Source organism: Xyrauchen texanus, chromosome 22 (assembly GCF_025860055.1).
Source record: "Xyrauchen texanus isolate HMW12.3.18 chromosome 22, RBS_HiC_50CHRs, whole genome shotgun sequence".
In the NCBI taxonomy this organism is placed as follows: Eukaryota; Metazoa; Chordata; class Actinopteri; order Cypriniformes; family Catostomidae; genus Xyrauchen; species Xyrauchen texanus.
The window spans coordinates 155,877-168,376 of record NC_068297.1 but is presented as its reverse complement, the minus strand read 5'-3'; the positions used below and the strand labels follow the sequence as shown (position 1 = coordinate 168,376).

The 12,500-nt window shown below is 43.6% G+C and overlaps 1 protein-coding gene across 1 annotated transcript in view; it reads left to right on the top strand.

The window, feature by feature from the left end:
• The first annotated feature begins 9,872 nt into the window (after positions 1-9,872).
• LOC127662364 (protein delta homolog 1) overlaps positions 9,873-12,500 on the top strand; it is a 12,922-nt gene continuing 10,294 nt past the window's right edge. Inside the window, exons 1-2 of the mRNA XM_052153498.1 lie at positions 9,873-10,117; positions 10,284-10,341. Of these exons, the coding sequence (XP_052009458.1) occupies positions 10,051-10,117; positions 10,284-10,341 (125 nt within the window). The 5' untranslated portion in view covers positions 9,873-10,050. The remainder of the gene's footprint in view (positions 10,118-10,283; positions 10,342-12,500) is intronic.

Sequence of the window (12,500 nt, the reverse complement as noted above, 5' to 3'; positions counted from 1 at the left end):
AGAAACGTGTTAATGACACTAAACAAGGAGGAAATGGACATTGTTTATATCTCACACACACACATATTTTCTGAAATTTCTCGACAGGAAGTTCCTCCAGAGAACTCAATCAATACGTTTGAATTCCAGCGATCAATGAATCTCCTGCTACTGTGAATCACACACACACACATACACACTCACACACACACACATACACACTCACACACACACACATACACACTCACACACACACACACACATACACTCACATACACACTCACACATACACACGCACACACACACACACACGCACATACATACACACACGCACATACACACACTCACACACACACACACACACACACACTTACACATACACACACACTCACACACACTCACACACACACAGACACACACAGACACATACACATACGCACATACACACATACACATACACACACAGACACACACACACAGACACACACACAGACACACAGACACACACACACAGACACACATACACACAGACACACACACACAGACACACATACACACATACACATACACATACACACACATACGCACACACACACACACACACATACACACACACACAGACACATACACATACGCACATACACACATACACATACACACACACACACACACACACAGACACACACACACAGACACACACACAGACACACACACACACAGACACACAGACACACACACACACACACACAGACACACACACAGACACACAGACACACACACACACACACGCACACACACACACAGCAGCATTCAAACGTCTCATTACTGAACGCTACTCAGAAATATCAGCTGCTGTACATGTTGAAGAAGGAGCCGCAGGTGTGCAGTCATTATGTTTGCATCAGTTTGATGACTTTAGTGATGTAAAAAGACTTCTGAAACACTTGATCAAATCATTTATGATCAGAGAACATTCAAGAGAGACACATAAAAGAGCAGCAGGACAGAAAAGGAGAACGTGAGGAATTATTACAAAGAACTTTAACAATCACAATGAAGCAGAAATCACATGAAGAACATGTCCTGAAACTCCACAGTCAGTCTGAAGGAAAGAACGGGAATTAACTTCCGGGAACACTTTTATCCAGCAGGAGTCCAAAGCTGAAAGCACTTTCCTTCAAGCTGAAGCTGTTCTTACAGAGGTGTGAAACTTCAGTGTTTATTATTCTGAAGGAGAACCTTATTAAGATCAAGTTCCTCTCGTATTGAAGCCGGAACATTCCTTTAATATGTGGCTCATGTGGAACTATCAGGGCTGATCTGAGGTCTGTTCAGAGTCACTAGTTTGGGATTTGAGTTACAATCATTTCATTATTTACACTATTTTCTGATGTCAAGTCATGTTTATTTGTACAGCGCCTCTCACAACACACAAAGCAGCTTTACAGAAGATGTGTCATCACTGTACAGTACTTCAGTCAAGGAGACTAAACAATTAACAATAAACAAACAATATATAAACAAATAAACAAACAACAGAGAGAATGATGATCACAATGTGCTTTTGAAAGTAAAGATCAGACTCTGAACTGACATTAATGACTGATACACTGTAACGATGATCAAAAATATTTTGTATCTAAATAAACTGGTATCTGTAGTAATCAAGTGTGCCGCACAAGCCCTCAAAACTGAAGCCAAAATGTCTCGATCGCCCCCCGGTGGCTGGTTCTAGTATAGGTCATAAACCCCGCCTCCCCATGTTATTCAACGGGACGTGAGACCAACTAAACAATTAAATTACACTTCACATATCTTTTTTCCAAAGATAGTTTCTGTCATTTACTGTCGTTTCTATCACGTTGATGTCATTTCAAGTGTTTGTTTTCAAAATAAGTTTGTTTTTAGTTATTTGATGCTATAAAAACGCTGCTGTGACATCATGATTGACAGCTGTGATTGACAGGTTCTCACTGAAGTAGTCACTGAAGCACCAACTGACTTTTTTGGGATCTTCGGAGGACTGAGGAGATTAGAGCTTTATATTTAATATCTACATTTCTATAATTAATTATTTCAAAAGTCAAAAGGGGTGTGTGCTTGCGATTGATTCAGCGAGAGTGAGGGCGGGGCCTTGATTTCGCGGCTTTACTTCCTGCTCACTACTGCGCAGGTCTGGTCCCGAAATCGCAACTGCGCAGACTCAAGTCCCAAGATGTCAGCGCCATATCGGGACACTGGCGGCTTCAGTTCTGACCAATGGAAAAGAGCGAAGGGGCGTCGGCCATCTTTTTTGACAGTCTATGGTAGTAATGTATATAGAGTGGTTTAGAGAGCTCACGGTTGTCATCAAAATGTATTTTTCCTCTGATTCCCTCAAACGTATCTCATCTGATTTTATCTATATATCCTGAAAAATCCAGTTCTCTGAACTCTTCTTACCGCTCCGGTTACATTTTACATTTGTCATCCATAAACCTCACGACGAAAAGGTATAAAAAAAACAAATTATTCATGAAATAGTTTATAAGAGGGTCTTGTTTATCAACTTATATCTTCTGAACGATTTGACAAATCTAAATTCTTTAAGTTTTTGAGGGTCTCTTCATGATTCAAACAACATTTCGAGCGAATCGAACAAACGATGAAGGAGCTCGAAACATATTTATATAAAAAAATGTGTTTATAATTTCAAAATATAAAAATGATATTACATATTTATAATTTATAGACCAAAATTAAATCAGATGATACATGTTTTCTTTCACTTGATAAAAACGTAGATTCCAGTCCGGATGTAGAAGTGCGTATTATAGCGCCACCAACTGGCGGATGGGAGTGTGTGTTAGTGGGGGGGATTTAGGACCATCCTGCCATATTTGGTGTCTGGAGGACTTACGGGTTTTGCTGCTCAGATACTTGTAGGGTGGAAAATGAAACGAATGAAATTCAATGAAACGTCACAGTTGTCGCTCTGAAATCCACTTCAGTCATCATCAGGAGGTTCTTCTCTCCAGACCACATTCGTTCATCCAGGGCTGGACTGGTAATCTGGCATACCGGACATTTCCCCGGTGGGCCGACGCACTTTGGTGCCGATCAGGGGCGGACTGACCATCGGGAGAACCAAGCGGGCCGGTGCGTCGGCCAGGAAACGTGCCAAATGTGCCGCGGTAAGCTAAAATGAGCCTCCGCTTTATGCAGAACGGGCCACAAAACGGAATGCAGGTAAGGACAGGACTCAGTGTGTCTGAGACCCTCCAGACAGTTGAAATAACTGATCTGAAACCAGATCAAAGCTCAACTAATCGATAGCTGATGCCTGACGATAATAAGACAAATGAAAAGCTGACATTTCATATACAACACGCAGGAATGACGTTTAAATAGTGTTTCACTGACGAGATTGAATCCTGTTTTACAATCCCTCTGAGGTTTCACTTCAGGCATGTTGTGAGGCACCCGTCAGAGAACACATTCACACAGATACAATCAGAGCTGTTTAACATGATCAGACTGCAGACAGACTGGGTTTGATCACAGATGCATGTAGGTCAGTATCGCCACTGCTGTCCTGATGTTCCAGAAAACCATTCCCGCTGGTAGAGCCGCAACATTCCTCCCATAAGAAACAACACAATATAATTGGGCCTTTGGATGTAGACTCATCTACAGAGGTTGAGCTCAAATACTGTAATCGTCCATCGTCCATCGTCAACCGCTTATCCTGTGTACAGGGTCGCGGGGGGCTGGAGCCTATCCCAGCTAACATTGGGCGAAAGGCGGGGGACACCCTGGACAGGTCGCCAGTCCATCGCAGGGCCACACATAGACAGACATACACTCACACTCACGGCAATTTTTTTTTTTGGAGACACCAATTAACCTAGCCTGCATGTCTTTTTGGATGGTGGGAGGAAGCCGGAGTATCCGGAGAGAACCCACGCAGACACAGGGAGAACATGCAAACTCCACACAGAAAGGCCGGGGCAACCAGGGTTTGAACCCACGACCTTCTTGCTGTGAGGCGACAGTGCTTCAAATACTGTAGTCTCAAACAAATTAGCAAAAGAGTTGTTTCTATTTATATTCTGGGGTCTTTTGAAATTGGATTAAAAATACAAAATAACTGTTTACTTCCAAGATGATAACTGGACACCACTCACAAAGCTTAACATGCCATATGTGCTGTAGTCATGACAACCATATACTGTATCATTCTGCTGTTTGCAACATTGTGTCACACTTTCTAAATACAGTATGTGGTGTATCCACAGTATTCCCTTCCCAACACACTGAGGCCTCAGCGCATAAACGCCTTGATGTCAGATGATCACGTGACCATCCTCATTTACACGGCAATATAGCGGTTCAACCACGATAGTCAGAATCAGGAAGTCTAATTCTCTGTGGGTTCCTTCTGGATTTTAATAAGGAGCTATTAATTAATGATTAGTTAATCGTATTTCCATATTAGTTAATAGTAGGTCAGAAATCTAGGGGTAGCCGTCGATAACCAACTCAGACCACATCTCAACGACAGCACGATTATGTAGATTTACACTCTACAATATCAGGAAGATAAGATCCTTCCTCTCTGTACATGCCACACAACTGCTCGTTCAGTCCCTTGTCATAACTAGACTGGACTACTGTAACGCTCTCATTGCAGGCCTTCCTGCATGTGCTATTAGACCTCTCCAAATGACCCAGAATGCAGCAGCACGTCTGGTCTTTAATAAACCAAAGAGAGCACATGTTACACCCCTCCTCGTCTCTCTCCACTGGCTGCAGGTTCATGCACGTATTAAATTCAAGGCCCTGATGCTGCACACAGAACAGTCACTGGGTCTGCTCCAGCATACCTAAAATCATGTATGCAGATCTACACTCCCGCCAGAAGCCTGCGGTCAGTTAATGAACGTCGCCTTGTTGCACCAACACAAAGAGGAACCGAAACACTTTCCCGGACTCTCAGTTTCATCATACCACATCGGTGGAATGACCTGAAGTGCATACATTCCTGCTTATTTCACGGCTCTCTGGAATACTTGATTCTGATTGGTCAATGGCGCCATCCAGCAGTCAAATATTGCTCAGTAACAACCGCACACCCACATATCAGACTGCTCATCCTGGGTCTGTGAGCCGTCTCGGGGTAATGTACAGATAATAACAGTGCAAGAGTTCTCCGCTTCACGTCGGGATTTATTGTGCGATAACAACCGGCAGACTGTTCATTATCCCTTATGTGATTACCTATTAATGATGGACAATGTGGCAGGGCGGAGGGCGGGGCCGGGTCGTGATCCTACACACCCGGTCCCGTATTAGGCTAATCAAGCCTCAGGGGGGATAAAGGTCGACTGCAGAGGATCATGCATGAGAGAGAGATCGTTAGCGGACATGTCCGTCATGTGTGTGTTTATTGTCTTTTAAGTTTCTCATTAAACTATTATTTATATTGAAAAGCCGGTTCTCGCCTCCTTTCCATTGATCCCGTTACACTGGTGCCGAAACCTGGGAAGGAGGAGGGATGCCCGTCGCGGAGTCCTCGACACTCCCACCCAGGGGAGCGCCGCTGCCATCCACCAGGGGAGGGAGTAGACCGACCGCCCAGACGCGGTGAATGGCCGCCGTCCGCGAGGCGAGTGGGGACTGGACTCCCCGACCGCCTGGAGTGATGGAGCCACTGCCAGGGGCGGAGGAGAGCCCTGCCGCAGACCTTTATACTAAATGGGTTTCTTTTATCATCGTTAAGCATAAACCGATCCACACAGGTAGATTTGTAGATTTGGCTCTTCATGTAAACACCTTTACTGGCTTATCCCATCGCAAGTGTTGTGCGGAGGAAAATAACCCGATGATTTCAAACGCAGAATTCTTTCATTAGTGGTTTTCATAAATAAGCTGATTTGTGTTAGTGATCAGAAGCTCAACTGAGGTATTAAGGAAGTAGGATAGAGACTATTACCCCTAAAGAATGAAGGATTAAAGTGTTTATATGGGACAGGTACGGCAAAGCCCTGCTGCTTATTTCACCTGTAAAGAGATCAGTCGCTCATAAGAGCGCTCATTTACATACTACAACAAACCAACAGGCCAGAAGTCAGAAAATCCTGTTTAATTATGAGGGTTACAGCGAGTGCAATAAGGTGATTACAAAAATAACTGTTTTGGGTGCGAGAAACCGTGACTAATGGATCTCAGCAGGGAAAATGTGCTTTAAAGTGTTCAAAGGGTTTAAGTGGAATTACTATAAACGTGTAGTTGTCACCTGAAAGCACAATTTTACCTCATCTGACCCATTAAAATGACTTCCATTAGTGTAACACAGTGTATTCAGGTTGGTTCATGTCAAATAATACTTTTGATATGAATAAAACCACTTAACTGACATGTTTTAGGTTACCTATAATAATAATTGTATAGTGTAGACGTACAATGCAGCACCTTATTTTTTCCTTATTGTCTTAATAGCTCTGATTGTAATGAGATTGTTTGAATGCAAATACATTTTCTTTGTTCAATACAAGTGAAGATCAACATTTAATGTTCATACCACAAATAATTGTTTTGTCCCTTGTTTATTAAAGAAAGTGTAAAAAGCAACAAAAAATAACTCCTTTACACTTAAATAGTGGCAGATACTATTACAGCCCTGTTTATATAATAGCATATGGGCATCACTGCCATGTGTCCCTCAGACACCCACACAACCCCAAACCATATCTTACAAACATTAACCACGGTTTTACTACAGTAACATCGGATCTCATCATAGTAAGCACACAATGAACATGGTTACTGTAGCTCTCTTCACGACAGACACAGGATCTTTGAAACAAGTGTTTATCGCTTGGGCACGTCTTCTCTCTCTGATGTATACAAGCATTAGTCACTCCTTAGACACGCTTGTTCATGCCGTGACATATAGTTGTAAATAAACATAATACAAAACACTTCAGCAAATGACACATTTCATAGCTTGAAAACAAACAGAATGGCGCTTAGCACGAGTATGAACACACTTTCATTCACATTCTACGAGTAAAACAAACTCCTCTTTTGCTGCTTGTCATGAAAAGAGATTCTTGAGTCTTCCGAAAGCTCCTTTGACTGTCTGTTTGCTTCAGACTTTAATAATTATAACATTGAATGTGATATAGCAGAGCCTCATGAGACATCTGCTCTTCAGCAGTCCACCGGAACAACCACTAGTTCACCATTTCTTTTTTATGGATTTTTCAATCTGTAACGGCCAATTCCCAACACGCTCTGAGTCCTCATGGTGGCGCAGTGACTCGCCTCAATCCGGGTGGCGGAGGACGAATCTCAGTTGCCTCCGCGTCTGAGACCATCCGCACATCTTATCACGTGACTTGTTGAGCGCGTTACCGTGGAGACGTAGCGCGTGTGGAGGCTTCATGCTATTCTCCACGGCATCCACACACAACTCACCACACGCCCCACCGAGAGCGAGAACCACATTATAGCAACCACGAGGTGGTTACCTCATGTGACTCTACCCTCCCTAGCAACCGGGCCAATATGGTTGCTAAGGAGACCTGACTGGAGTCACTCACCACACGCCCCACCGAGAGCGAGAACCACATTATAGCGACCACGAGGAGGTTACCCCATGTGACTCTACCCTCCCTAGCAACTGGGCCAATTTGGTTGCTAAGGAGACCTGACTGGAGTCACTCAGCACGCCCTGAATTCAAACTCGTGACTCCAGGTGTGATAGTCAGCGTCAATACTCGCTGAGATACCCAGACTCCCACTAGTTCGCCATTTCTGCTATATGCACTGATGCATTCTTGCGCCTTATTTTAACTGTAACAAATGAATTTACTGTACGTCAAATCACATCAGATATACATTTTAAACATACATCAAATCGATTATTTATTAAATTATTGCATGAAATTATGGAAATGTGAATCATAAACACAGAACATTTATGCAACAGCACTTACAGTTACTATATTAACAACATACTACTGTAGTAACATAGTTACCAAATCACTGTGAGGAATCAAATCCTAACCCTAGCAACCGAATCAGACAGAAGGAAACTACACGGACAGTCAGGACTGTTGAGAGGATTATTGGTGCCCCCCTGCCCGCCCACCAAGACCTGTATGTCTCCAGAGTGAGGAAACGTGCAGGTAGAATCTCTCTGGACCCCACACACCTGCCCACTGCCGCTCTGAACTGGCACAACAGAAGAACAGTATTTACCCTCAGGCCATTCTCCTCATGATCAATTAAACTGCCTCAGGACTCCCCCAGAGTGCAATAGTGTAAATACATATCTCATGTACATATTTAATTCAATACCATTACCTTGCACATACATGACCACTTGCACATGTACATACACCATTCTGTTATATGTGGGCATAAGAGGTTTTGTATAATTTCACATCTCCTTCTAAATTTCAATGCTCTGAAGCTGAAGAATCGCTGTCTGGTTTACAGGCTTGTTTTGGGGGTATTTGAGCTTGGATTACGTCTCGAGCCTCGATCCCTTCACCCCAGACGAGTCACATATGTTTACACAATCCTTCCTTGCGAACTACTGAAAAGATGCAGTTAGTGAGTGATTTAATGACAGTAAAATCATGTTCACACACATATTGTTCATGTCTTGTGTTTATACTTGTGAAACAGTATTTTAATGTTTACAGATTAAACCCCATTGACTTGCATTATAAGTGTGTCACTGGAACACACATTTGTGCTTTATTAAAGAAAAGGAGGAACGTGACGAAATTACATATATTTGTTATTTATTATACAGTATATAATATACTGTATACATTTACACAACAATGTAACATACAGTGATGTTGTGTAGAGGGCTAAAGCACATAACTGGTAATCAGAAGGTTGCTGGTTTGATCCCCACAGTCACCACCATTGTGTCCTTGAGTAAGACACTTAACTCCAGGTTGCTCCGGGGGGATTGTCCCTGTAATAAGGGCTCTGTATAATACATTGGTAATCAGAAGGTTGCTGGTTTGATCCCCACAGTCACCACCATTGTGTCCTTGAGTAAGACACTTAACTCCAGGTTGCTCCGGGGGGATTGTCCCTGTAATAAGGGCTCTGTATAATACATTGGTAATCAGAAGGTTGCTGGTTTGATCCCCACAGTCACCACCATTGTGTCCTTGAGTAAGACACTTAACTCCAGGTTGCTCCGGGGGGATTGTCCCTGTAATAAGTGCACTGTATAATACATTGGTAATCAGAAGGTTGCTGGTTTGATCCCCACAGTCACCACCATTGTGTCCTTGAGTAAGGCACTTAACTCCAGGTTGCTCCGGGGGGATTGTCCCTGTAATAAGTGCACTGTAAGTCACTTTGGATAAAAGCACCTGCCAATTTTTTTTTTTTTTGCATTTATATATATATATATATTTATATTAAGCTATGCAATTATATGTAATTATATGTATATTTATATTTATATATTGTATATTTTATTTGTTTAATGAAACATTAATGGCACAATCCTGCCAGTAATAATTGAAAATATGTGTGTGTGTGTGTCTGTAATTGTGAATATGTGTGTGTGTGTAATTGCGAATATGTGTGTATCTGTAATAGTGAATATGTGTGTGTGTGTGTATGAGTGTGAGTGTGTGTGTGTGTGTAATTGTGAGTATGTGTGTGTGTGTGTGTGTGTGTGTGTGTGAGTATATATGTGTGTGTGTGTGTGTGTGTGTGTGTGTGTGTGTGAGTATGTATGTGTGTATGTGTGTGTGTGTGTGAGTGTGTGTGTGTGTGTGTGTGTGAGTATGTATGTGTGTGTGTGTGTGTGTGTGTGTGTGTGTGTGTGTGTGTGTTTCTCTTCAGATCAGCGCTCATGTTCGTCTCGATTCTACCGATGTAACTCCGTTGTTAATAATTGTCGCGGACTTTCTCACACGAGTTTTATTTTCTCGCTGTGTCTGTTTTCACACTGAAGTAGTTTGAGAGATGTTCCGGTTGATCAGCTGTAAGTTGATGATGTGAATGTGATTATTAGCGGAGGATCGTGTCAGGTGTTTCGGGAGGATGAATGAATCTCTCCGGTTCGGATTCTCATGTCTGCTGCTCTTCTTCACGACTGTTTCTACTCAAGGTGAAATATATCAATATAACATATAGAATATATCATTTCCATAAATGATATCTGTCGCACATGATCATCTTTCTGTTGGACTGTCAGTCAACTTCATGTCACAGTCTGTATGTCAGATAGATCACAGCATTATAGATGTTTATGTGATAAATGTTGTCCTGTGCAGAATGTAGATCTGGATGTCCTCCTGTCCACGGGTTCTGTGACAACACTGGAGAATGCAGGTGAATAACACATTATTATTGTTATTAATATTACTCCTTATGAAACAGCTGAAGTGCACAGACATCCAGAGGGATTTTACCCCTGAATTAATGATATGCATCAGTTTATTGCATGAATTGTCCAGTTCATGTATTACAGATACACAAACCAGATCTTATGAGATTTAAACTGCATTTAAACGCAGTTAAAGTCTCAGTAAGAGTGTGTGTGAGTGTGTGTGTGTGTGTGTGTGTTTATCACTTAGGTATAGTAAGGGTTTAGGGGATGTGTTGGGTTTAGGGGATGTGTTGGGTTTAGGGGTTGTGTTGGGTTTAGGGGTTGTGTTGGGTTTAGGGGATGTGTTGGGTTTAGGGGATGTGTTAGGTTTAGGGGTTGTGTTGGGTTTAGGGGTTGTGTTGAGTTTAGGGGTTGTGTTGGGTTTAGGGGTTGTGTTGGGTTTAGGGGTTGTGTTGGGTTTAGGGGATGTGTTGGGTTTAGGGGTTGTGTTGGGTTTAGGGGATGTGTTGGGTTTAGGGGTTGTGTTGGGTTTAGGGGTTGTGTTGGGTTCAGGGGTTGTGTTGGGTTCAGGGGTTGTGTTGAGTTTAGGGGATGTGTTGGGTTTAGGGGTTGTGTTGGGTTTAGGGGTTGTGTTGGGTTCAGGGGTTGTGTTGGGTTTAGGGGATGTGTTGGGTTTAGGGGTTGTGTTGGGTTTAGGGGATGTGTTGGGTTTAGGGGTTGTGTTGGGTTTAGGGGTTGTGTTGGGTTCAGGGGATGTGTGGGGTTCAGGGGATGTGTTGGGTTTAGGGGTTGTGTCGGGTTTAGTGGTTGTGTTGGGTTTAGGGGTTGTGTTGGGTTTAGGGGTTGTGTCGGGTTTAGTGGTTGTGTTGGGTTTAGGGGTTGTGTTGGGTTTAGGGGTTGTGTTGGGTTTAGGGGTTGTGTTGTGTTTAGTGGTTGTGTTGGGTTTAGGGGTTGTGTTGGGTTTAGGGGTTGTGTCGGGTTTAGTGGTTGTGTTGGGTTCAGGGGATGTGTGGGGTTCAGGGGATGTGTTGGGTTTAGGGGTTGTGTCGGGTTTAGTGGTTGTGTTGGGTTTAGGGGTTGTGTTGGGTTTAGGGGTTGTGTCGGGTTTAGTGGTTGTGTTGGGTTTAGGGGTTGTGTTGGGTTTAGGGGTTGTGTCGGGTTTAGTGGTTGTGTTGGGTTTAGGGGTTGTGTCGGGTTTAGTGGTTGTGTTGGGTTTAGGGGTTGTGTTGGGTTTAGGGGTTGTGTCGGGTTTAGTGGTTGTGTTGGGTTTAGGGGTTGTGTCGGGTTTAGTGGTTGTGTTGGGTTTAGGGGTTGTGTTGGGTTTAGTGGTTGTGTTGGGTTTAGTGGTTGTGTTGGGTTTAGGGGTTGTGTTGGGTTTAGGGGTTGTGTTGGGTTTAGGGGTTGTGTTGGGTTTAGTGGTTGTGTTGGGTTTAGGGGTTGTGTTGGGTTTAGGGGTTGTGTTGGGTTTAGGGGATGTGTTGGGTTTAGGGGTTGTGTTGGGTTTAGGGGTTGTGTTGGGTTTAGGGGATGTGTTGGAGTTCAGGGGATGTGTTGGGTTTAGGGGATGTGTTGGGTTCAGGGGTTGTGTTGGGTTTAGGGGATGTGTTGGGTTTAGGGGATGTGTTGGGTTCAGGGGTTGTGTTGGGTTTAGGGGATGTGTTGGGTTTAGGGGATGTGTTGGGTTCAGGGGTTGTGTTGGGTTTAGGGGATGTGTTGGGTTTAGGGGATGTGTTGGGTTCAGGGGTTGTGTTGGGTTTAGGGGATGTGTTGGGTTCAGGGGTTGTGTTGGGTTCAGGGGTTGTGTTGGGTTTAGGGGTTGTGTTGGGTTTAGGGGTTGTGTTGGGTTTAGGGGATGTGTTGGGTTTAGGGGTTGTGTTGGGTTTAGGGGTTGTGTTGGGTTTAGGGGATGTCTTGGGTTTAGGGGTTGTGTTGGGTTTAGGGGTTGTGTTGGGTTTAGGGGATGTTTTGGGTTTAGGGGATGTGTTGGGTTCAGGGGTTGTGTTGGGTTCAGGGGTTGTGTTGAGTTTAGGGGATGTGTTGGGTTTAGGGGTTGTGTTGGGTTTAGGGGTTGTGTTGGGTTCAGGGGTTGTGTTGGGGTTCAGGGGATGTGTTGGGTTTAGGGGATGTGTTGGGTTTAGGGGTTGTGTTGGGTTTAGGGGAT